At 42.7% G+C, this 26,264-nt stretch overlaps 1 protein-coding gene across 4 annotated transcripts in view; it reads left to right on the top strand.

The window, feature by feature from the left end:
- The first annotated feature begins 1,736 nt into the window (after nt 1–1,736).
- Nucleotides 1,737–26,264, top strand: part of ACTN2 (actinin alpha 2) — a 68,413-nt gene continuing 43,885 nt past the window's right edge. For 2 of the 4 annotated variants that reach the window (XM_069484711.1, XM_069484710.1), the window contains exon 1: nt 1,737–1,862. In XM_069484711.1, the coding sequence (XP_069340812.1) occupies nt 1,737–1,862 (126 nt within the window). The remainder of the gene's footprint in view (nt 1,863–26,264) is intronic. The other 2 variants (XM_069484712.1, XM_069484713.1) reach the window with 2 other exon arrangements.

Consider the following 26,264-nt stretch of genomic DNA (forward strand, 5'->3'; position numbering starts at 1 on the left):
TAACAGTTAAAGTGTATTGATAAACTTGTTCAGAGAGTATGATTTTATTCCAAAATACAAACTTTAAATTTTAAGTTTAAATACAAGCAAATTAGCTCTCACACTGTTTCCAGGGATACTTTTCCTTCAACAAATATTTGAGCACCTACTATGTAGTAGACACACTTCCAGCTGCCAAGGATTACAATGTGGATGAGATAAACTCCCTGCCCTGGTGGAGTTTATATCCTAGTGAGAATGTTTTCAAAAGCCCGGCACAGTGGCTCACCTGCCTGTAATCCCAGGGACTTGGAGGCTGAGGTGGGAGGATGACTGGAGCCCAGGAGCTCCAGGCTGTGGACAGCAATGCACTCCAGCCTTGGGTGACAAAGCCAGACCCCATCTCTAAAAAAGAAAAGAAAAGAAAAGAAAAGAAAAGAAAAGAAAAGAATAGACAAGAAAAGGAAAGAAAGGAAGAAAGAAAGAAAAGCAAGTGATGTAAAAATTCTAAGGAACAATAATAAATCAAGACATACTTTCAGCTTGAAACACGTCAACAAGTTAGTAGCCCTGAGTCACAAACAGTTCTGTAGCATCTGTGGGCAACTTTTATTCGATTCAGATATAAACTGAACTGGAAGCGGGCACCCCTGACCACCAACTCACCTCTAACCACCTAATGCAGTGTCTGATTTATAGTAGGTGCTCAATACATATTTGAATGAAAATTTTCAGCCTACTCGTCCCAAGGGTCCTCGTTTTGGCTCCTTCAGGGAGTAACTGACAAGGAATAGCTAGCCAGCACCACCAGGATGGAAAGAGGCAACACAGGTCGGCGAAGATGCAGATGATAACACAGATGATAACACACAGCTGGCTTCTGGTCCTCCCTTGTCCGTCCTCTCAGATTTACTAATGGCAGGTGACAGCTGACCCTTCCTAACTTTGATTTGGTTCCTGACATGTTAACATGATTGACCCAAGTCCCTTGCCTTGATTTCCCCAGATGAGGGCAGAGAGGAGAGAAAGAAGGAAAGAGGGGATTCTGGAGCTTTTAAACGTGACACGTGTGTGTGTGTGTGTGTGTGTGAGAGAGAGAGAGAGAGAGAGAGAGAGATCTCCATTCAGTGAATAAAATATGTGGAAAACGTGACTATGCAAAGGATGTTTGGAAAACTTGGGTGTGTTGGGGGTGGCCGGGGCCCCTCCCGTAGGTGTCCCTCCCCCCCCTCCCCCCCGGCCCGCGTTCACCCACCACTCGGGGCACCGACGGGGGCGCCCGTAGGTCACCGCGGCCGCGAGGCAGAGGGGGCCGCGGGTGGGCGGCGGCGTGGGCCGGGGCGGGCTGGCCGCCCTCCGCACGTTCCCAGAGGCCCCCGCACGCGGCGCCCGGGCGGTCTCGGTCTCGGGGCAGCGGCGGCGGCCGGGAGCCGGCGGAGGGGCGAGCGCTCCGAGGCGCGGGCGGGGCCCGACGGGCGGGGCCGGCGGGGGCGCGGCCCGGCGGCCACGTGACGCGCGGCGCGGCTATTAAGCGGCGCGCGGCAGCCGCTCGCAGCCCGAGCTGGTGCTTCGCCCCGGACCCAGCGCCCAGGCGTGCCGCCCCGAGAGCAGCCGCGCGAAGGCCTCCCGCGCCCGCCCGCCAGCCCGCCGCCAGCCCCGCGCCTCCGTCGGTCCGTCCGCCCGCCCGCCGGCCCGCCCGCCAGTCCGCCCGTCGCCCGAACCCCGCGCGCCCCGCCGCAGCCCCGCCAGCGAGCGCCATGAACCAAATAGAGCCCGGCGTGCAGTACAACTACGTGTACGACGAGGATGAGTACATGATCCAGGAGGAGGAGTGGGACCGCGACCTGCTCCTCGACCCGGCCTGGGAGAAGCAGCAGAGGAAGGTCAGCCGGGGCCCGTGCCGCCGTCGCGGGCCGGCCCGCGTGTGTGTGTGTCCCGGCGCCCCGCGAGGGGCCCTCGGTGGAGGTGGTGCGTGGTCCTGCGTGCTGGCAGCCCCGGGGCCCCGTTAGGGGGAGCACGTCCAGGGACGGGCAGGACTCTGGGCGTCGTGTGCGTGTGCGCGCGCGCGCGCGCGTGTGCGGGTAACATAAGAGTTACAAACCGAAAAATGTTCAGGGAAGAACAGTGCTGTGGAAGTGCGTTTTTGTTTCTCATACCAGCCTTCAGGAGGCCAGAATCTGAAAGAGTCTCTGGTCCGCTCCTGACCCCTTCAGTCTGTGACCTTGGCCGCAGAGGTGTACCTTCCCCGCCCCGTCGGGTCCGCTTCCCCCGTCGCCTCTCTCTCCCCGAATAAAACAGGTCTATTGAGCATCAGTTTCGTTCCAGTTTTCACAGGGCTGTCCCCCGGAGTCACTGAAAGTCATTTGTTGAATGTTTTGGGTTCCTCAGAGAGGGATGTTGTATGAACACTAGACATTTACCCATAAAGTAATAATTATTTCACGTTCTATTTATAGTTCATTGAGGTAAGCACACGGGACAGGGACGAAAGAGTCAGCCAGTTTCTAAAAGCTCCCTCCCCATTTTGGTTGGCGCTGTCTGGGGGCCCAGTGGAACATTCCAGTATTTCAAGGTTTCTCCCTGATCCTCTTGGCTAGAATAAACAGGGGATGCTCACCCCGAGGCCAAATCTCTCCTCTTAATTGACTGGGCACAGAGCCTTGGTTGGGTCAGACGTGACAGGAGAGACCTGCTAACCCAACCTTTTGATAACAGGGTCATGGCAAAAGCCTGGCACCCTGTGCTTTTTTTATTCTTTATTTTTCTGGGCGTGGGTCAGGGGGGATTTCCCTTCTAGGGGTCTGCTTTTAAGTGGATAACCCGTTTTGACCATACGTGTGCATGAGAACTGCTGGGTAGTTGGCGCTCCAGGTGACTGTATGCTAGAATATGGTGAATCAGTGTATGATGGTGGAAGACACCCATCCCATACTTGTCTCCCAACAAAATGTTAGCTGGAAAGAGAGAGGTCTCATGGTTGGATAATTATCAAATAACCAAGCACTATTTTTATACCAGGATGTCTCTTGTCTACCCTCATTCTTAAAATACCATTTACTATTATTATTTTAAAGCTCTAATTTAGCTACATTTCAATGCCTGCCTTAGTTTCCAGAGGCTTCTACCATACCTACCTTTCTTGGAAACAGGAGAATGGAGGTGATAAATAGAAGTTGAATCTATAGAGGAAAACAAAATTTCAAACCTTCTGCAGTTTTTTAAAGGACTTTCTGTGAAGGAAGCACATGGCTTGAGGATTACTAATGTATCATCTGGACCAGTTGATGCATCATCTCTCAGCAAGAAGTTAAAAAGTGACTTTAATTTTTAGCAATGAGGGATTTTTAAAAAAAATTTTCCCCAAATTTTGATTACTACATTTTTTATGGATTAAAAAAAAAACCTAAAAATCTCCCAGGTCTTTGTTTTACAGATTGCTCTTTTTCTTATGAGGAATAGTAAAATAGCTAAGGAATTGGACAGGTAGTCTGCCCATCATTTTTGAGAGTAATAGTCTAATCACAGTGGTTTCTGTTGTGTTTTAGAAAGTGCAGTACAACAGCACGATAGAACTAATGTCAATTTCCAGAGGCCACATTGACATGTCTTCTGCCATATTTAATCTTTTGATGTATCTGCAATATTTTTGGATAAATAACATTGTAATTTATTTAGGTTTGGGATTCCTATGCTGCCTACATTATTATAATTGTATAGCACTTCAAATAAAGTATATTATTAAAAAAGGCATATTTCTTGATCCCAGTTCAAAATGCTAAAAAGTTTGAAGTGAGAATTTGGGTTTTTTTTTTTTCTTAAGATAGTTTGAATGTTGTCAATGCAAGGGGAAAAAAGCCCAAAAGTACATTAGGACACAGACCTGAACAGATCTAGAAGATTCTCTATTTCTACTTTTGGGATAGAACCTGCTCAAGTCAGTAAAATTAATGTTGAACTGTGAGCTCAGGGCAGCCAGAGCAGTGGCCTCTATTTATGTCCTATGAGACAAACTGTTGGAACAGGACAAGGATAAAATGCCATTGTTTCTATTGTGGGCTACCTTCTCCACACTTGCCATTTCAGTGATATGCCGGGTATGAGATCTGTCAACAGATGCTGGCAGCACATGATGACGTCTGTAGCGTTATAATGGATGTGGTGCCTAATTATATCTACAGTTCAGAGAGTCTCATGGACTATTGGTAATCCTTGCTCTCTGGTGTGGAATGGCCATGCTGCAGAAGGACTGTAAAAGTGTAGTGCTTTTTATAAGAGGAGGTGATCCAGAAGGTAGTCGATTTAGCATGAGTATGAATAGGCATTTCAAAGTGCTAGGAGCACTTATATTTTTTATAAAGAAGATTGTATTTTACTTTATAGAGCCCATGGATAGAAGAGAAACTCCTGCAGTGTTACAGCTACTGTATTTTAAAAGGCTGAAATAATGAGCCTCACTCTGGAGTTAGAGAGACTGTTTTACCATATAGGACACAGTCTAGGGATGTCAATTTCCAAGTAACTTGGGTTCCCTTCAGTGGACTGTTGAAACTTCCAGAGCATCGGTGCTAGAAGCAGGCTTCTCCTGGAACCAAGGAACACACTGAGCCTTTACCTCAACTGAAGCCTAATTGGGAGGTGACCTGTCAGAACAGCAATGCTGAATATGTGTGCTATCTCCGCAAGCACAGGGCACTGTCCTCAACCACGCCGGGAGGCTAGAACAGGCCTTTTAAGGAAATGAAATACACCTTTCAATATAGAAAGGGTCCTTACCTCCATAATCTGTATATGGGTAGATGATTGATAAACTCTTCTAAGAGTTCTGATTGGTTTTAGTGGTCCCCTAAAGAAATTCAAATTCTCCTGCACTCTTCACAGCTTAGATGGCCGGGTTCACCTTGGAGCACCTCCTTTCCATCTGGCATTTAGGCTGCGGGGTGGCCATGTCAGGGCAGCCAGCATGGAAGGATGTGTGTGTGGGGGCAGCTGCCCACAGGGGTCTGGGTTAAAGTAGAGAGCCTGGGAGCCTTCAAGTTGTCCCGCTGGTGTTCTGTGGGGAAAAGCTGCTGATGAAGCACACAAGGTGAAGGCTTTTCTGCCTCCTGAAACACACTCTTGAGTGAATATTTCTGGAGAGAAAAAGCATTACTTGTTTGTTCCATTAAGATGAACAATTAAGAATAAGCTCATGAGATGTCTCAGGTTCATGAGACCCAGGTGAATCTCGGCTCTGCCTGGTATTGTCTGTTTGACCACAGTGGACTCACTAGGCCTTTCAAGTCTCAATTTCTTCCTCTAGAAAGTGAAGACCAGTGGCCGTCCTCCTTACCTCACCGGGTTTTGTTTGGATCAAATGGTTAAGCTGATTTATGGTGAAGAGAGATTGTAAAATGATCTGTAAATGTTCAGGTATTATCATTATCTTTGTGCAACAAGTATTGGATGATTTTATTGGGTGGACTAGTAGTAATCAGCACTATGCTGGACTGTGAGGGTTGATGGAGCATGAGATTTGGTCCTTAGAGACTTTGATGTACTTTTTTTCATTGCGGTGAAATACACAATAACATAAAATTTACCATTTTAACCATTTTTAAGGATACAATTCAGTGGTATTACTTATTTTCACATTATTACACAACCATCACCACTATTCATCTCCGGAACTTTTCCGTCATCCCTCACTGAAACTCTATACTCATTAAACACTAGCTTCCCATTCCCCCTCCCCTGGTGTACTTTTAAAGATAACAGAACACTTAGAACATAAGCAATTGTTGAATAATAAGTGCCAGATGCTTATATGAAGAGTAAAAATTGGGCTGTGCATGGTGGTTCATGCCTGTAATCCTAGCACTTTGGGAGGCCGAGGCACGAGGATCACTTTAGGTCATGAGTTCAAGAGCAGCCTGAGCAACATAGCAAAAATACATCTCTATAGCATAGCGAAAACCATCTCTACAAAAAAATTAAGAAATTAGCGGGGCGTAGTGGCGTGCACCTATAGTCCCAGCTACTCTGGAGGCTGAGGCAGGGAGATTGCTTGAGCCTGGGAGTTGGAGGTTGCAGTGAGCTACCATGACACCACTGCACTTCAGTCTGGGTGACAGAGTGAGACCCTGTCTCAAAAAAAAAAAAATAAAAAAAAAAAAAATAAAAATTATAGAAGGCCAAATAAGGAAAATCATTGTGGGTGAAAAATCATGAGGAAAGCACTTATAAGGGAGTAGAACTTGAGTCTGAATTTGAGTAATAACTGAATATTGGCTGAGTGGAGAGAAGAGGGAAGCAGAGCATTCCAGGCTAGAGAAATACTGTGAAAAACCTGTTGTGTGGGGTTTTTTTTTGGCAGGGGGGCGGGGCAGGGCGGGGGAGGAATGAGTGGTAGGTGTAATACAGGAAGTGTTTACCTACCCTTTTGGCACCGTGGAAGCGTCCTTACATCCAGTATTTCACAGGACCCATCACTCACCCTCTGATCCAGAGGTGGGGGAAGAAATTCAGAGGAAAGAGTGTAGAAGGAGAAAGTAACCAAAGTAGCCAGACCGGGATTCAGGTCTCCCGAAGCCTAGCTCTGTATTCTTGGATGTGTCTACAGTTGGAGGATGGGTAAAGAGGAGATAGGTTTAACTGAAGCTAAATATGCCTGTTCAGATTTAGAGACGAAGTGGGATTAATAAAACAGGGCCGGGTTATAGAGGGTCTGGGATACCAGGGTGAGAGTGGACTTTATCCTCCAGACTGCACAGAGCTTCTGAGGTTTTCTGAGCTAGGAAAAGCCATGCCTAAAGTACTAGTATTGTTTGCAGGATAAATCTGAGCAGGCAGGGCCTGAGGCTGAGGGACTCAGGCGAAAGCCCATTATGGAACTATACAGATAAAGTGGTGAGGATTAGAACAAGGGCCAGGAAGGCATCAATTTGAGAGTGATCAGGAGGGATTATAAAAAGTATTAAATAACCACATGTTGTTCCACGGTAGGCTGTTGTATAAATCCAATTAGGTAGATACCATTCTCCCGATTAGAGCTCCTGGACTTTAAAGTCAAGACAGTGATATTGACGAGTAACAAACAAACTAATGAGGACAGTCTGTTTATCCGCTGGCTGGGAGATTGTTTCTAGATGGGAAGCTAAATATTTCCAGGCTGTGTCATTATTCAGTGCAAGGAAAGAAGCCACCCTGCTGAGGTGATGAGTCTGGTGGTGAAGGTGCCACTGCTTAGTGGGAGGGCCGGAGTTTCAGATAACCTTAGATGGCCAGAGAAAGTTCTTGATGGGCAGGAGTGTAAAGGAAGAGAGAGAGGCAGGATCTTGTGTGAGCCCTAAGAAGCCTCCACACCCAGAGGGACAGTTATAAATATGCACGTGGTTTGCTGTGGGGACTCCCAGGTGCAGGAGTTACAAGGCAGAAAGATCACTCTTTGTCTTTGCCTCCTGTCCTGGGCACTGTGATGTGTCCTGGGGTTGCCCTACGCCTTCAGCCAGATTCACCAAGTAAAAAACTTGAGCCCCAAATAAGATTTTCCATGAGCGTGGGAGAAGGACTATAACTCTTAGCTGGGAAACTGAATTAACGCAGAGCCTCAGAAAACTGTCAGAAAGCCCTGCAGTCAGTTGCTGCAGCTGGGAGACACCTACGGAAAAGGCGCAGCTCTGGAGTGGGCGGGGGCGCTCCCAGGATGAGCAGAGGAGTTCACACGGAATACGTTGGAGGACAGTCAGAATTCTACCACCGTTTCCCTGGGAACGGGACTAATTCTTCCAGAGAGCACGGAAAGCAAAGATGGGGAGGAAAGCTTGCTAACTACTATGCGAGACAAGTGTCAAAGGGAGGAAAATCTTAAGTGCAAGAATTTGGTCTTTCTAAAAAAGAATGAGGAGAGTTTTTTGTACAAACATGTCTGAACACAGGGACGCGCACACACACACACACACACACACACATGCACACACTACTCCTATCCACAGTTTTCTAGATTGGAAACTAGAAGGTGTTTTTTTTTTTTTTTACCTCGGCCCTATTGAGGAGCAAAACATAAATGGAGCACAAGCATGATTGTTCATTCTTTCATTCATTTGGCAGTCATTTATTATAGTCCTTCAAGGGGAGGGGTTGGGAGCCAGTTGAGTTGACACCACCTTCGACCTTAGGGAGCTCACAGCCTAGTTCAAGAGACAGAAAAGGTAAGTGAGAAGCACAGAGGAGAGGCACCCAGTTCAACCAGGCTGGCAGAAAGAAGTAGAGAATATTTACCAAGCGCCTCCCCCACCCCCCTTTGGCTCCCTGTCGTGGTGAATGGAGACAACTTGCTCCCAGGCGCCCAAGCCAGAAACCTGGGAGTGATCCTCTCTCCACACCAGGCCAGTCGGTCACCAGCTCCCATGGGGTCCTCGGTCACCAGCTCCCATGGGGTCCTCGGGGACCCTGTCCCTTCCTCCTCCTCCTGTGCCTCAAGGCGTTCTGCATTCCCTGCCTAGAACAGGGTGGCCGCCTCCTGTTTTGTCACCTTCCACAGACCATACTCGTCTTCAGGCTTTTCTCTGTGATGCTGGCACGGATCTTTGTAAGACACAAGTCTGGTCGTGATATTTTCCTGCTTAAAGTGTCTCTGTGGTTCTTTGTTATCTTCAGGAGAGAGTTTAAACCTTTTTTTTTTTTTTAACTGAAAACAGATTCTTAGTCATTTTTTTTTATTTAATTGATAAATACAAGAAAGCTGTTATGAAACCACTGGCAATATAATAAACTTTAATGAGTTTATTTCAACTTCACTCATTTATTATAGTTCTTAGAATGGGCATACATACAGTATCCACCAATAAATGTTTAATGCTTTATATTTACCCTATTTGTAGAAACTTGAAAATCATTCGGATTAAATGAAAAAAATTTATAAAAACTTCCTTCTTTTTCTCTTACAATTGTACCAGTTGCTCAGCTGCCTTTTTTAGGAGCTGCCATATTTTTTTTTCAGTGTTAATAATGAAGATAATTAAATTAAATGTGGTCATTTTGAGTTAAACCTCTTGCAGTGGTCTGTGAGGCCAGGCCTGAGCTAGCCCTGTCATCTCTTCCATCCCCCACCCCCTGCAGGTTCCTTAAGATCCGAACCTGTTGATGGTACTCACAGTGTCTGACTTGCTCCTTTTGCTTTATACACAGACCCTGCCTCCTCCTCCCATCCTGGGAGTTCTCCCCCGTGCAGCTCCTCGTCTGAGAGGCCTGCGTTCCAGAACTTGGGGCACCTGGTGCTCCCCTTGTCTCCCCTGCAAGATTTATGAGCACCAGCTCTTCTCTGTAGTTCCCTGTGGCCCTGACTGGGCCTGCACAGAGTCCACACTGACTTCTGTTGAATGAAAAAATTATGAATCGTATTTCTAAAAAAAATTTAGTTTAATTTTTTTAATGTAAAACATTTCATTTTAACAAGTAAAAACTTTGTGACCAGCTTTATAATGCCTTGAGCTATAAATGTGTTAACGCCAACTCATGCTTGTTTAAGGCTTTAAAAAAAAATATTTTCTTAAAGTATGTTCTCAAGTCTCCAAAATGGTAGAGTTCTCTGACTTGATTCTTGTTTTAAGACTGAGCCTTCAAAGATAAGCTTCTCATGAAAAAAAAAAAAAAAAATTTGAAATTTAGAGCTTCTGGAATTTAAAAAACCCATGCATGCAGATTTATTATAATAAAATGTGTCTACATATTTATGAAAAAAGTTTCTAGTAAACTAAATTTGATTTGAAATGACTGTTTTTTTCCAAATTGAAAACCTTCACCCACTTAAAGAAAATTCCAAATTCATTTATGATTCAGATAAGTATAAATTTAAATTTATGGTTTTGTGTATAAAACATGGGGAAATTTTTTTTTTGAAGCTACAACATCCAGTAGTAGAATCGGAAAATGGAGAATAGATGGACAAATAGGACAAATAGGTGAATATGAGATTATTTTGGGGCAACGTGAGCAGTATTTAATATGAAGCTATGATTGAGTTTTGCACAGGTAGTTATTGAGATTGCAAAGGCAAATCAAGAAATCTTCTAAAGTCATATGAGATCTTTGTTACTTTGTTATAGTCAGACAAGATGTGAAGATAATAATTATTTTTAGAAGGTAGGTAATCTCATTGCCCATCATGAAAATTTTGAGATATTTTATATATAAGGTAAAACCATATGAAATTCTCAGTGCTGACCATTTTGACCTCCCAAAGTTGCAATTTCTTATGTTTCAACTCAATAAAGCCACTTTCCCACTATTGTCCCACTGTATTTGAGGTCCTTGACCAATACTACTAAATAGCCAGACTGTAAAGTCAACTTTTAATCATTTCTAGCTCTATCTCTAATGCCTTTGGTATTCATTTGAAAAAGTAAGGGGGCTCTTGGGTTTTGTAGAAGTTAAAAAATGTGAGATTTGGATTGAACTCTTGATACCCAAGGGAAATATAAAGGAGAAAGGTCCAGGCTGGAGATTTAGGTGTGAAAGTTATCTGCCTACAGGCAACGGTTGCAACTCTGGGCGAGTAAAGTGGAAAAGGATCAACCCAGAAGGCACTAAAGTGAGCTAAGAATAGAAGACGCCTGGGGGAAGCGGTGACGTTAACTGCACGTGGACGCCTTGCTTTTCTGGATGAAAACGTGCATGTATTAGACAACTTGGAACCACTTGAACTGTCAAGTTGTCTTTGATTTTTCTTTCTGGAGAAATCTCACCTTGGTACTCTGTTGGAACCTTGCCAGTCAGCCTGAATCTGGCATTTGAGCTGGTTTGGTTGCTAGAACAGAAATTCCAGGGCTTTCGCACTGTGGAATGGAATATCTTTTAGCACATGAGATGAGTCATATTTTCAAAGGAAGTGAAAAACTGTGAGAAAGTATTTATGGTGGTCTGCTCAAGTCTATGATACGATATCCGTCTGCACCTGGAATGGTCAATGATGAGCTTTACTGAGGAAGACTTTATTGAAAATTTGTGAGGATTCCTAAAAAAAAAAAAAAAATACAGTTTGTTTCATTGTAACATACCAAATGTAGACTAATCTAACTCCAAGATAGATTTTTCTTTTTCTACTTTATCATTTATAAAATTAAGGAGATGAAATGAATTATTATCCTCATTTAGGTGTTTTGTTTCAAGGTTTTGAAAAATACAGATATTTTGCGGTATTGGGGAATAGCAGTCACAAAAATGATAAAAGCCACGTGCAGAATTGTAACCAGCTTAGAGGTTACTCATAGAGAAGAATAGTTTTCTATTTCGAAACAAATGCATTTTTGAGGGGAGGCAGGAGTCCGAGTGAGGGTCAGGTTGGGCTAGGATGTGGGGGGAGGGATGTTAGTTAGAAAAATGCAAACCATGAGTTTTACATTTTACAGACTGTAATACTTCTGTTACTGTTATTTTATGAAATATGAGGTGGCTGATTATTGCATACTTTGGCTTTCTATGTTAGGTTTTGGAGCAGAAGGATGTTTTAATTTTTTTTTAGTTTAACACCAAAACCATGGATTTTTGCCAGTGAGTTAAAAAAAGGGATATTTTGGCATATTATTCCTGGTATCCCAAACTATTCACTGTATAATGCAGAGAAGCAGCTATTATTGAGAATTTCCAGGCGCTGTTTTAACCTTACGTATTATTTTATTTCACCTTGAAAGATGAACGTTATTTATCTTCGTTTTTTAACGAGAGAAATTGAGCAACAGTGGTAGACGATGGGGAAATGGTAGCTGGAAGAATGTACACAGAATTTTATCTAACTTATGAAGACATGGTTCTATCTCACTTGAAATTTTATAAAATACGGAGTTGCTAATTATTTTACTGCATATTTTTGGTCTGTAAATAATAGAGTTGGATTTCAGATCCAGGCTGCTTAACTCTAAGGGCCACGTTTTTAACTACTAAACTTTTTCTGTTTTTGTTGCTTTCTGCTCGAATCTGTGACCAACAACTTAGAGCAGAAGCCAAGGATTCAGCATTCCTAATTTTTCACTCACCAGAAACCTCCTGCCTTTGTGGAAGGCGTGTGTGTGTGTGTGTGTGTGTGTGTCTGTGAATTTTTAATTTCCAAACTGGTACAACTGGGAATGTCCGATGAGAATGAGAAAACTGAATGTTATCTCAAAGCTTTTGTCAAGTCAAGCTCTAGCAGTTGCTTTGTCAACAGAAATGCCAAAGCAGTAAGAAAGAGACCACAGGAAAAGCCAAGTAAACCTCTCGGAGCTCTAGAGGGCATGCCACGAAGGGCACGTCTTTGGAATTAATGCTGGTATGTCTGACTCGGTTCCAAAAGAAGCCAGAGTTCAGGATGCCTGCGTATCTGAGTCAACACGCTTCTGGAACTAGAAAATGAGACTTTCAGAGGCAAGAGTGTAGATTAGAGTTATCCTACAGGTGTCGTGTCTTTGTCCGTAGGAACACGCTCGAAGGTCAGAGCTGCACAGGGATTCGGCCTCACACCTTCTGGAATGGCAGAACTCATTTTACGTTTTTAAAAAATCCTGCTTTTCTTTATTTAACTTCTCGTTATGGGAAATTTCAAGCATATACAAAAGCAGAGATAATATAATGAATTTTTCAGAACCTAACTGACCACAGAAGAGCCACATTTCACGAATAGGGGATATCCAGTTCTGAAAGGAAAAGTTTTAATGGTTAGCAAATGCTTTATTATGGTAGGAAACTGGGAGAAAACAAAATTGCAAAGCAGGCATATGCGTACTGACGTGTTGCTTTCCCCTGTTTTGGGGGAATCCTTTCTCCTCCCTCAGGCCCCACACTTCCTGATCCCCTCCACCCCCCGGCACTGAGGCCTGCTCCCTGCTGCACCTGTAAGATAATGATTTCTCCTAATGTCCCCCAAACTACAAATTCTCTTAATGATTTCTCGCTCCCTTAATATCGTAATTGTCTATTCCTAAAAACTAAAGATTCCTGAAACCTGCCTTTCCATGGATCACCCATATTTTAAAGGTGACTTCTCTGAGACAATAACCCTTTTAACTAATTCTGGTGAATTTTAGACTCAGTAGGAGAAGAGGATGGTGGGGCCTTTTAACATCCTGCAAATACGGGTGGTTATCCACAGTGTGTGCCCATGTGTGAAGTCATTACTGTGGGATGTGTGTCGCATGTAGGGAGCATCTCTCTCTCCTGGAAACTGATCCTATAAACCATGCTACCCTCTCTCGGTTTGTTGAGCCAGTGCTGTCTGAGCTTTTCTGACCGTTGCTGTTACGGAGCGGTGAGCTTGAGCTTGAGTCGGGAGGTGGGGCCGCTGTCTGAGGATGCTGCAGTTGGTACTTCTGCATCTTTGTCTCCTCCACCACCCCCAGAGTACAGCCAGAGGAAAGAGCAGAACACACATTGAAAGGGTTCTTCAGGAAAGGTTATTTTTAGGGGCTGTCTTGCCAAGGCTGCTTCCGGGGATTTTATTCAGGCACAGAGCAGGCCCTCGCCCTCTTAGACGTGTGAGTTTCCAGGGTGGCCCCTGGAAAGTGTTGGCGGGGCAGGGTGCTGCCTGCACCCGGCAGTTCTGGGCCACCTCTTTCCTTCCAGTATTCATTTGAACCCTAAAAGATGAGAGATTGTGTGAGGAGCGGCACAACAGCCCCGTGACCTGGGGCAAGTCACTTCATATCTCAGGAATTTTATGAAATGAACTGGCGAAGGAAGTTGGAATAGTTTCAGAGGTAGGGTGACCCTACATTCACATTCGCCCGGGACAATCACAGTTCATTGCTATTGTCCCAGAGGATTATAAATAGCACCTCCTTTGACTCCCAGAAGTGGCCCAGTTTAGACTACAAACTGTGGTCACCCTGTTCTGAGGAGACACGCACGGCAGCCTCATGGAAAGGGTAGAACAATGTTGGCACCCAAGTAATTTATACATAGGCTGGTGCTGCCTTTTTTCAAATTGCTGGCCTGTTTCTGAACTTTAAAAAGGCACATATTGGTGAAGTGAGATTTCGAATACTTTCATAAATGTTATATACCAAGAGTCTAGTAATTCTGAATCTTCTAGTTCATGAATCTTCTAGAAGACCAAACTTTGCAGACAGCTGTGGGAGGAAGTCCAGTGACTGGAGGGCTGTGGGGTCACTGGTGCCAGTGGAGGCCTCCTAGGAGCCAGGCTGCCCTCTGAAATGTGCGTCGCTGTTGTGCTTCTGGTATTTTATGTGCCACATATATAGTTTTATAAATATTGTGTATATTTACACTTCAGACAATTTGATATTAACATGGGCTAGGCATTAACGACACTTATTTTCCACATCTGAAAAACCAACCGTTAACTTATTTAATTATCTCAACCAGTTACCAAAGTCAGGTGTCTAGATTTGTTCTTCTGACGGTTTGTCTTTTCTCAAAATTATAAGAATTTATTTCTATGTTCAGGCATCTGAAAAGCTGGGAGTGAAATGCAGATAAATATATTCACTGTGTGATAAAGTCAGGTTTAATATAACATTTTCCCTTATTTCTATAATGAGACACAGGTGGGGCTGTCACCATTCGAGTCCTTTAAAGACTTGGTAGGGAAGCAGGAAAAAAGGTGTTAGAAATACCTGGTACATGACAGTGGGTTCTGTTGCTGTAACTGGTATCTGGGTAACTGGATATTAAGGACTTCAAAGGATTTTATTCTGCAGTCCTAGGACTTGGACGGGGCGTACCTTCTTCATTAGGATTTTAAAATGTGATGTCAAAATAGGGATTTTAATGCAAAACTTTAACAAATCTTGAAGTAGCGCTTCATTAAGCAATTAACTTCAGACATCTAAGGTGGCTGGATTATATACCCAGCAATATATATCCAATTCATCTCCAAAATATATCCAATTTAAGTAGTTCCCTCCCCTCTGCCCCCAGTTAGGAATATGGAGGATTAATGAAGTTAAAGCTACCTAGCATAATTACGGATAACCAAGGAAGGGCAAAGAAAATAGTTTATGAATCTATGCTAACAAATTGTATATACTTTCCCAAATTACTTTTTTGAGATATATTTTTAAATGATTGCATAAGGAATACATGTTCATCATAGACTATATAGGTAAGAAATTTTAAAAAGTCATAACCCAGAGAAAACAAGTATTCACATTCTTCCAGGTGCCTATTAGATGGCTTTATGCCATAGTCTAGAAGCATATATTTGTGTATCTTATACCAAAATATTTAATCGTCTGAAATGGCCGAGGATGCACAGGCTTTATTATCTGTTTTCATGAACACTTTGCAGTCAGGAACTCTGGATGGAGGGAATCCCAGCCCGGTTCCCACCGGTGTGGAGTTGGCAGGAACTTTGGAAATGCCCAGCCTTCCTGCTTTTATTCCATATGTTACCCAGAGTTTCCCCCATATGTGGGGGAAAGCTATAGATGTACCTGACTGTGGGCTGTTCCTTACTTAGAACCGTGCTCGGGTCCGGGACACCGATGCGGAGAATGTGGTGTGTTACAGGGAGCTGTTTCATTCTAAACGAATGCTTTCATCCCTGTGTGTGGGCAGCCATTTATTTGGGTCCCCGAAAATAGTAGCAGTATGGTGAACTTAAATTAAAGAATATTTATTTTGCTGTCTGCGTAGTACAAGCTGCTTCCCCAGTTGCCGGATGGGCTGAGGGGGGGAAACATCAGTGTGCTTTTCTTTAAGCTCGAATTCATCCTCAAGAAGAGAATGAGGAAAGTACAATAAATGCTGCTCTTGCCTAAAACTGAGCAACAGTTGGGTGTGCCCTGTCACAGAGCCACATCTTGCACATAATTACCCAAGCTCCCAGGGAACAAGTTATTTTGGGAAGCGTAGCTCAGGATCAATCATATGTAAGGCTTAATATGGTTGCTTACCAGAAAGTCCTCCAAGGAATTCTCCACGTAGTTTGTGCCAGCTTGGGGGAGGCAGGTGTGACCCCGCAGAACATCCAGCTAGTGGCTAAGTCAGGATCCTGGCTCAGAAAATCTTTAAGCTCAGATGACCAGGCACCGATAGCTTTGCTGTGTTTCTTTCCGCTTACTACCTTTTACTTTTTTTTAACCTTTTAGAGCAAAAATGACTTAGACATTGATTCTAAAGATATTTCATTTGGTTAGTTTCACATATGCTTCCGGCCCTAAAATAGTTTGGGAAGAATCTTCATATTTCTAGTCTTAATTCTTTTGAATTTAACAGTTAACATGGGAGGTTCCCTCGAGATCATTTGTTAACCCTTTTTTAGGAGAGAGAATGCTGTATCCTTTTTTAAATAATTAAAATCTTGTTTCAAGAATTTTGAAACAACCCTTGGAATTAAAATAGAGCTAGCTTGAATTGCAGGCTAGCATCAGGAATCCACAGCTCGGAAAGGTGTGGTGTCCTGGCTATGTCGCTTACCTCCACCTTGAGGGCTGTAGAGAGGTGGAGATAAGTAGTTGCAGCTGAAAAATAAGACTTAGGAGAATGAGTAATAAGGACTCCTGGAAGTGGTAATAAAATGTTTATAGGACATTTTTTCAGCAGGGAGGAAATTAACAGATGGAAATACTTTCGCTTCTTGATAAATGTAAGATCTTTTATGAGACAGAGAAAAATGCTAAATAATTCAACGCAAATCCAGTATTATTTATGGCGATCAGTGGAAGAGGGAACATGAGGACACGTATTGGGTTTTAAATGGAGAATTTGACATGAGAAGGGCATGTGGTAAGCCTTGAGACAGCTGTTAGTTTCCCGGGACAAGGGACGCAAACTATAACGTAAGGTCAGCGTATGATGGACTTCAGTTAGTTCTGTACATCATTCTTGTGTATTAATTACTATTAATCCTCAGTGAAATTGTGGAAAAAAACTCAAAACTTTTTCCTCTTCTCTCACACCACAACAATCAACACAGAAGACTCCTGTGACCAAATGTGACCCAGCAAGCAATCAGTTCTGCAGCGGACACCAGTTGGATGTCCTCCAATTTCAGTTGACACTGTCAGATCCACAGGTTGAGGGCTCAGTCCCATAGGACTGACTGTCCTTCAGACACCCGGTTGCAGTTCTCGTCCTCCGGAACTACTCACCCACCAGCTTCACATTGTGGTTCCCACAATCCCCTCTTTTGGTTCAATTAATTTGCTAGAGTAGCTCGCAGAACTCAGGGAAACACTTACTAGTGTTTACTGGTTTACAGACGAGAGGTATGTAGGGTGAGGTGTGGGGGAAGGGGCGCGGAGCTTCCATGCCCATGCCAGGCACACCACCCTCCAGACACCTCCCCATGGTCAGCTATCTTGGAAGCTCTCTGTACCCCATCCTCTTGGGCCTTTTATGGGGACTTCATTGAACAGACATGATTGGAGCATAGACCGACCATGTAGAAATGTAACTGGACAAAAAGGGCATGGCCTAATACCAATAGGCTCAGTTGGGAAACCCGGCAAGGCCTGTCCAGATTCTTTTTGGCCTCTCTGCACCGTTCTTTCCTCCAGGTTATGGGGCAGGACCCCTTCTGAAATCGGGGTCTTAGGACCGACAATCAGACACCGCAGATCAGAGAATTTCTTTTCTTGATGGCCAGCTCCGAGGCAGAAAGGCAGGGGCGAGATTAGAGTCCTGTCTGGGGAGAAAAAGGAGCAGGTGAAAGGAGGGCAGGAGAAGGTCAGAGAGAATCTGTTCTCTGAGGTCTGCTTCTGAGGCCTGAAGCGCCCGGGGTTATAACAAAAGACTGTGACAAGGACTATGGGAGTTATGAGCCAGGAACTGTGGACAAAAACCAATATATGTGTATCATAATATCACAGAAATCAATAACATTCAGATCAGAATAGTGAATATTTTGGCATATTGGAATGTTGACCTCTTTTCAGAAGAAAGACTCAAACTAAGTGTTAAACATTCTCCGATGTAAAATCATGACTGCCATACAAATATAAAGATGAATGTGTGTTAAAGATGTTATTTAACTCATTAATGAGAAAACTGATGAGGCTTTATAACTGATTCCAAAAGAACATCTGAAGAATAGACACATTTATAGATCAGGAATATTGAAAAGAATGCCCAAATGGAGGCAGACTTTTTTCTATAAAGATGTGGATTGTCCCTGTACTGGACAGAGTTGATTTTCATGTCCGTAGACAGAATTACTTTGCATTGCTATCGTCGTCTGTGACACGCAGTTGTAGAAGAGCCTAGAAGCGCTGCTTGTGGACAATGCACAGGTTTTCCTTTGGAGCACAGATTTTTCCCTATACCAAGTAGCCTTAGTAGCCATTTCTCCTTCCCAAATTCCATAGCTTCCATCCTTTCTGGATGTTATGGGAGAGATTCCACATAGAAAGGAGGTTATTCCTCAAACTGAAATTAGCTGGGGCTAGATTTAGCTTTGTTGAAAACCCTGAAAAGCATTTTCCCCCCATTACATGGCCTCAGAGGTTATCACCTTTCTCTCTGTGTTCTGCACAGCTCATGGAATACATGGAAGTCAGTCTCCGAGCCTGGCCATTGAAGCCTGAAATTTACAGTTCACAATTTCTGATTAAAACCAGACCTGGATAAGACTATCTTTTCAAGTGCTGGGAGAGCCATCTTTAACCCATCCACTTAAAGTGTCATCCATTAGCCTGATTCTATTTTTAGATACCCTCAGCTGTGAGGTTGCCTGTTATTTTTGCAAGGTATTTCTTTCTCTCTCTCTTTTTTTTTTTTTTTTTCTTTTTTTGGCAAGATTACAGAGTCTTTCTTAACATTCAGGGGTTTTGTAGTTAAGTTTGACATGCTAATAATAATTTTGAAAAGCCTGGAACTTGAACAGGTACACAGTTTTAGCTTCTCAATTTTTAAAAATTTTTTCAGTTAAAAAAAATCTGGCTTACTACTTGATGAGTGGCTTGATAGAATTAGAAGAAAAAAAAAATCTGACTGCTTTCCTTTTCGATCTGTCCCAGAAAGTCTGACAAATAAGATCTTATTCAATAACAGTTATTGATTTGTCACTATGTCCCAGGCACCGTCCAGAACACGAAATAAAGCTCTCTACTTCTCTCTTACTTTGACCAGCATTTCTTAGAATGTTCTGGTGGTGGTGGTGATGGTGCTTAGGAATACTCTTGAGTGATTTGTAGGCTTTCCTACCCCTGAACTTGAGACTGGTAGGTATACTGAGGCATTGGGTAGAAAGAAATTCTGAATCCTGCTTGCAAGGCAGAGTTTGTTGGGGTGAGTCAACAGAAAAAAAGGCCACTTCTCTTTTTTTCCCCCCTTACCTTGTCTTTGGGTAATTAAATTTGTCTTTATCAGTATCCCTAGAACTCAGGTTAAAAGCAGCATTTTGGTACTGTTGAGGTTTCAATTTATTTATGACAGATCATCACAGTTTGAACTTGGAGGTATTGAAAATTTGAGCCGGTACTAGCTCTGTATGTGTGAATGCAGGTGCACGTGCTGGGTTCTCTAGGTGATGGCAGAGGTGAGCAAGTCAGGATTAGAGGCTACCAAGTTCATTTTTGGGTTTTTGATTCATAATATGTATGCGTACAGACACATAAAAGCCTGGGAAACCAGTTGTGGGTTTTCCTTTTGCAGTGGAATGCAATGGGATTTGCCTTTTTACAAGAGTTAATTTTAAGACTCTTTGTACCTCATGTGTTATGAACCAAGTCCTGATTTGAATATTGCCCGTTATTTTAATTGTCCCTTAGTAATAAGTTTTTTTTTTTTTTTTTTTAAAAATTGCATGAGCAAAATACTTTTTGCCCCTTATCAGCAAAAACTGATGTTCTGAACACCTCCCCAGGGGATATGCTAATGATGCTCTTTGTTCTCTGAACAGCCATGTGAATACTTGTGACAAATCTGGAAAAGATGAAGACTTGGTAGTGTCCTGGATTCCCAGATCACAGACCTCCCTGCATCCCCTTTCTGTCTGTGCAACAACATTCTATGAATTGTGCTAAGCAACAGCATGTTCATCCTTAGTTATGGGAGGCGGAATATCTCCTGTGCTCAAGTAGGCTTAAATCGTGACTACAGGCTGTCTTTATTTTTCTAAGCAATCTTGCCCTACCTGAGCAGGATTCTGGAATGATTTACTTCTCTTTCAATTTAAACCCCACAGCACCTCAAGTTTCTTTGAATTGCCATCACTGATTGCTGTTCCTTTGTGTTTCTGTGGCATTTCTATTTGTTAAATCTTTTCCAGTCTCTTATAATCCATTGCACTTCACAGCAAACTGGTAGAATTAGATGAATGATGCATTCCTTGGAGGAAGGAACAAGCCACGGAGAGATGAGCTGACTGGCCCACACCAGACACTGGTCATAAAGCCAGGCTTCGGATTTAAGGGCTGCTTGTTTTTCTGGGATTACTAAACTGAGCTATCACATACCATGTTATCTAACAGGATCTTGAGACTAAGCAGAGATTTGTGGGCTGCCCACTGTGTAGTTTCATGCCTGGTTATGTAAGTCATGAGAACATTAGGGCCCCAAATGGACACCCCAGTAATTGAGTGTAGCACATGCAAGATCTTCATAATTAACACTTTTTCACTTACATGATCCTCGCTTTGATAAAATTTTGTGTGAATAGTTGCAAGGTGTATCTGGGCACCTGGCAACCTTGAAGGTTTGGAATTTTTTCAAAGTCAGATGGTTATTCAGTCTTCGTTATGCTGAACACTTAGTCACCACTGTGAGTAGTTTCTGGGTCCAGAGAACTTCCTTGATGTTAGCGTAGACGCCAACACTTTCGAAATGTTTTTCAAGGTGGTTAAGTGTCTGAATATTTAAATTCAAGGTCACACTGCTGGGTTCTGATGTGATTCTGGAGTGACCCCTTGGTTGGGTTGTTACAGCATTTTCTAGGATTACCCAGGGCGGTTCCTCTTGAGATGTGTGTACCTTTAGGGCTTTTTTGGTTGGGGGGATTGAGAAGCTTTGTAGTCCTTTGCCAGCTACATTGACTGTTGGAATTTCTGCCCCCTCAGAGGGTTGGGCCTCTACTCTCTGTGAGGGTGGAATCTCCTTTCTTAACACTAATGCTGACATCCCATTTATTTCAGGGAAACAGTTCTGACCTTCCTCTCCTACTTTAACCAGAGATTGAAAAAACATTATACAGCTTTCTAGAGCCCCCTCGCTTTTCCGATATTTGAAAAGAACCAGGAAAGCAATTAGAAGTAATCTTGGCAAATTGGGAATTTGCGAAGTGGAAAAGAAGACGCTATTAAAGTGATTGTTGTAAATAGAAAAATAAATGGAGCATTTTTAGAAAAGCAGCTTAATGGAGTTGTGGTTTTCAGTGGTTTTACGGGAGAGGATGTTAGCACCATCCTGGCACAGGTAGTGTTGGCCGGCCTACTTTTGAATATCTTCTCCCCTCGATAACCTTTTGAACGATTTCATACAGCTGATCATGACAATGACTGCTCCTTTTTTATAGCCTGGAAAGCATCAGGACGTGAAGGACAAATAATTGCATGGTGGCAGAGTCAGAAATAGAATTCAAGTGCTGAGCCAGGGCCGCAGGCTGGACCCAGCTCGGCCTGCCCTCCCTGCGCCCTCTCGGGGGCCGCTGCCGCCGTGGCTGGGGCTCGGCTGTCCCACCCCACGGGATGCAGACCACGACGAGTGTCAGGGCAGAGTGGCCTCTTCATGTCTCGGCTCCCTGAGGAAGCAGTAAATGATATGCAACCTCAACATCATAGAACGCTTTGACAGTGCCCCAGACCCTTTTTGCCCTAGCAGACAATGCTGTCTTATAATTGGCAGGTTTAAAGCCAAAAGGGATTCAGGCCTGCCTCTCCCAGAGCTTCGCACTACACCTCTGCCTGAGCATCCCAGCTTGCATTAGGCTCCGGTTCATTTCATTCAGATAGCCCCATGTCTGTGGTTCGTTTCCATTTCAGGAAGTGTGATCTGAAATGAGTATTTTGTGTAATTATTATTAAAGAAAAAGAATAAAGAAATTTTATAAATGTGTTGCCAAAACGTTTGTCTGGAGAAAATGGAATGGTAAAGGTTCAAGTCTTACAGGAACCAGCCCAAGCTTAGAGCCTCATTGCTAAAAGAAGTTATAATTAACTAGAAGATGAAATGGACTCAGATTCAGAAAACCATGGCAGACTCATGACTGATCTTTTTTTTTGGTCCCTCATCGGTGTACCCAAATAATAATCTTTTGCAGAATTGTGCACGTGTTTGGTCAAAGAGGAACAATATAAATAATAACATATTTAGCCCATTTTGAATAAAAAAGCTTTTCTACCTTCACCCTATGGAATAGTAAACAATGTAGGTTGATACGGCTATAGGCTTAATTAACTTAAACCAAATACAGAAGCATAGCAGTTGAATATCACAAGGTTATCTCAACAGTTAGTAAGGACATAAGTACTTTTTTGCTGTTAAACACATGTGCTGATTGTCCTGTTACATAATTTCACTGAGAAAGGCAATAGTTTTTTTTTTTTTCCTTTTGAGACAGTGTCTTGCTCTGTTGCCCAGGCTAGAATGAGTGCCGTGGCGTCAGCCTAGCTCACAGCAACCTCAAACTCCTGGGCTTAAGCGATCCTCCTGCCTCAGCCTCCCGAGTAGCTGGGACTACAGGCATGTGCCACCATGCCCAGCTAATTTTTTCTATATATATTTTTAGTTGGCCAGATCATTTCTTTCTATTTTATTTTATTTTATTTATTTATTTATTTTTTTAGTAGAGACGGGGGTCTCGCTCTTGCTCAGGCTGGTCTTGAACTCCTGACCTCGAGCAATCCACCTGCCTCGGCCTCCCAGAGTGCTAGGATTACAGGCATGAGCCACCGCACCCGGCCTGAAAGGTAATAGTTTTATAGTTCCCATGGACTAGGGACTTTGCTAGTAAGTCCTTCATGAAAGACACAGCAGCCTCTCCCACAACTGAATGGGGCTAACAGTTCTTGTTAATAGATTGCAAGAATTTCCTGGGAAATTCCTTCAACTCGTATTTTTCTCAACTACTGTGTTTTGGGGGTTGAGGAGCATTTTCTGGGCCTTTAAATCATGTTCCAGAATATAACAAAGGCAGGGACTGCTGATAGTTTCGAGTATCCTTCAGTCTTATTGCGTGAAAGCATACGTACATACACACACATACGTACACATATACATACATACATGCATAGATGTAGTGAGAATGTCTTCCACTGCATTTCCATCTTTTCTCTCTCTGACTTGAACGCTGTTTCCGTTAGCTTTGTATTAACTTCTTTGGCAGTTGATAAAGACTAGAAACATCTGTCTTTCTTTCCTGGCGATAGATGGTTTTGTGGTTTCCCATGTTGGTCCTTTGGGTGTGGCTCTGAAACTTTTTGACGTGCCCATTTTCAAGATGCCAAAAGCATTTGTATTTATGGTTAGGTGCAGAGGAACAGAGAATAGCTTTTTTCTAGGAGAGAGGTAGAGGAAGGGTTTGAGTTGAAGCAAAAGAGGAAGTATGCGGATCTCATGTGTACAACCTCTGGTTGAGCCATGGGTTGGGGAGACATTGGCCTCTTTCCTCAATGGTCTGTGTCTGGTTCAATAGAACAGGATTTCCCTTAAGTACTTCTGGCCTGGTAATCTGGTTTGAACCAAGGAGCCTGCCTCCAGAATCATGTGGACCTGCCTTTCTTCCCTTTTGATTTCTCCAAGGTTTAGTTTTCATGGACCTTCTAGATGCATGTTGCAATTCAAATAGCAGGAAAGTTCACAAAGAAATCTTCAGGTCACGTGTGTGGGGTGTTGTTGTTGCTGTTGTCTTTATCTCCTGCATGATTAACAGGCTTTTCACAGAAACAAAGGTGATGGGAAATGCGTAGGAATAGTCTCCCTAGGCCATGGTAATTAAAACAGGAAATAGAATAAAAATTAAACATTCTAATAAAGCTTAAAACTCCTTTTCACAGTGCACTGGCCTCTTTGCAAGCTATTATCACAGAACAGTTGGAGTCCTTTTTCCACGTTTAAGTTGGTTAGTTACCACCTTTGTTGGCTCTTAGTAGTACTCATTAAAGACAGGGAAACTTCATTAGGCTTAACTCACTAAATAAATTGACCTTTTAGATTAAATTCTCCTCTGAATTTGCACAACTAAATAATTACCTATGGTAAATTACCTTCGTTGTATGTATATCTATAGAAATGTAGTATCAAACAGACTTTCACAGTATTCCACAGTAGGGGGCAGGAAGCTTACATTGAATTCATGAGCAGCTTTTGGGGTTATATCCAAAAGTGCTTCTGATACTTTTATTATGAAGAGACTTACATAATGCTATCATAAGGTATGGTGACTTGCACCAGCAATATTTGCCCATTTTCAAGTAGAACTTAAATAAAAAATACCGTATAAATATTTATATCATTATATTTTCTCTTTGTCAATTACTTTTTTAAAAAATCACAACCTGCTATTCTCTTGTGCCTTTCCAAAAGGATCAGGCATATGATTAGTCTCAATACTGTCAGTTAAAAAAAATCCTTTAAAATAGTTTTACCTACTGAAGATGGGGCCTGGGATATTTTTTACTGTAAAAAGTTAATTATCTGGACACAACCTAAATGTTCATCCATAGGGAGCTAGTTACATAAAGTATGGTACACACAATACAGCGGAATACTATGCAGCCATAGAAAGGAATGACCTGTACTAATACGGAATGATTCTCTAGGTTATATTTTTTAAGTGGGTAAAAAAAAAAAAAACAAGGTACAGAACAATGTGTATATTATGATTTATGTTAAAACAAGATATATGTGTCTGTATGTTTTATGTATGCATAGATATCAGTAGAGAGATACACAAGAGACTGATATCTTTGTTCCCTCTGGAGCATGGCACTGGGTAGCTAGGGTGAGAGGAAGGCTTTTTCCTTTATACCCTTTGTACCACTTGAATTTGTGGTACAGAAATGTGCTACCCATTCAAAAAGTAAACACACAGAATTAACATTTAAATAAATAATGCATTCTTATAATAATCTTAATCTTCAAAAAACAAAAGTGGCCAGGCACAGTGGCTCGTGCCTGCAATGCTAGTGCTCAGGGGAGGCCAAGGTAGGAGGACTGCTTGAGGCCAGGAGTTCGAGACCAGCCTGAGCAAGAGCGAGACCCCGTCTCTACTAAAAATAGAGAAATCAGTGGTGCATAGTGGCATGTGCCTGTAGTCCCAGCTACTCAGGAGGCTGAGGCAGGAGGATGGCTTGAGCCCAGGAATTTGAGGTGGCAGTGAGTTATGATGACACTATTGCACTCTAGGCCGGGTGACAGAGGGAGACTCTGTCTCCAAAAACAAAACGAAAAAAACAATTATCTAGAGATAACAGAACTGTCTGTTATTATGGGAATGTTATAAATCTGCACCATCCAATACAGTAGCCACTAACCACGTGTGGCTTTTGAGCACTTAAAAAATAACTTGTGCAACTGAGAAGCTAAATTTTTAATTTCATTTTAATTTAAGTTTAAAAAGCCACTATGGCTAGGGCCTACCACATTGAACATACAGATTTAAGGTATGTGGCTTAGAATATCTTTTCTGTTTAGACCTAACTAAAGATTTAGATTTGTTTTAGAAGAAATAATTATTTTTATAGTTTAGGCTGTCTGGGTAAAATTTATTACTATAAATCCAAGAACATGCCTACATTTTCTTTTTGTCCTTGAATTTAATGCCATTCACATATTCCTTGAAATGAGGGACTGTTAGATTTGAAAATCCTCTTTCTTCCTCAGGAAAGTCATGTTTATGGCCACTTTGTCTTTCTGTAGTCTTACTTGGAAGCAGCCTACTCTTGGTAGGTTGATTTTTCTCATCTTAAACACAAACCCTCCTTGTGTGTCCCCCACCCCCCAGTTTGACGTCCCAGGCACTTTGTTCTCAAGCCCAGCAGCTGTTGTGAGAGGAGGGGACAGTTTGCATTCTTAGCCAACAGCTGCCAGAAGGATTTCTAATCTGGTTTTGGCAGGAAATAGCACACAAGTGGAAGCCAAGTTAAAAGAAGCTTGAGAAATAAACAGAATGACTGTGGATGCCACTTAATATATGGTCCATTTTCTGCTGAAGATTGTCCTGGTAATTTGTTAACATGACTGAACCGTGAGCCCTTCCAGGGCGGGGCTGTATCTAGTCATCTTTAAAATCCAGGATCTAGTCCAGGGCCTGGAATAGGCCAGTAGGAGGTTATTGTAATTGTCACTATTTTTTAAATAATTGACTACACTGCAAATTTGTTTAATTGATTTAGTTACTAGCTTAAAACTGTTGTTCATCCAATATAAAGGAGTTGTAG

The sequence above is a fragment of the Eulemur rufifrons genome, chromosome 11 (assembly GCF_041146395.1).
Source record: "Eulemur rufifrons isolate Redbay chromosome 11, OSU_ERuf_1, whole genome shotgun sequence".
NCBI lineage: Eukaryota > Metazoa > Chordata > Mammalia > Primates > Lemuridae > Eulemur > Eulemur rufifrons.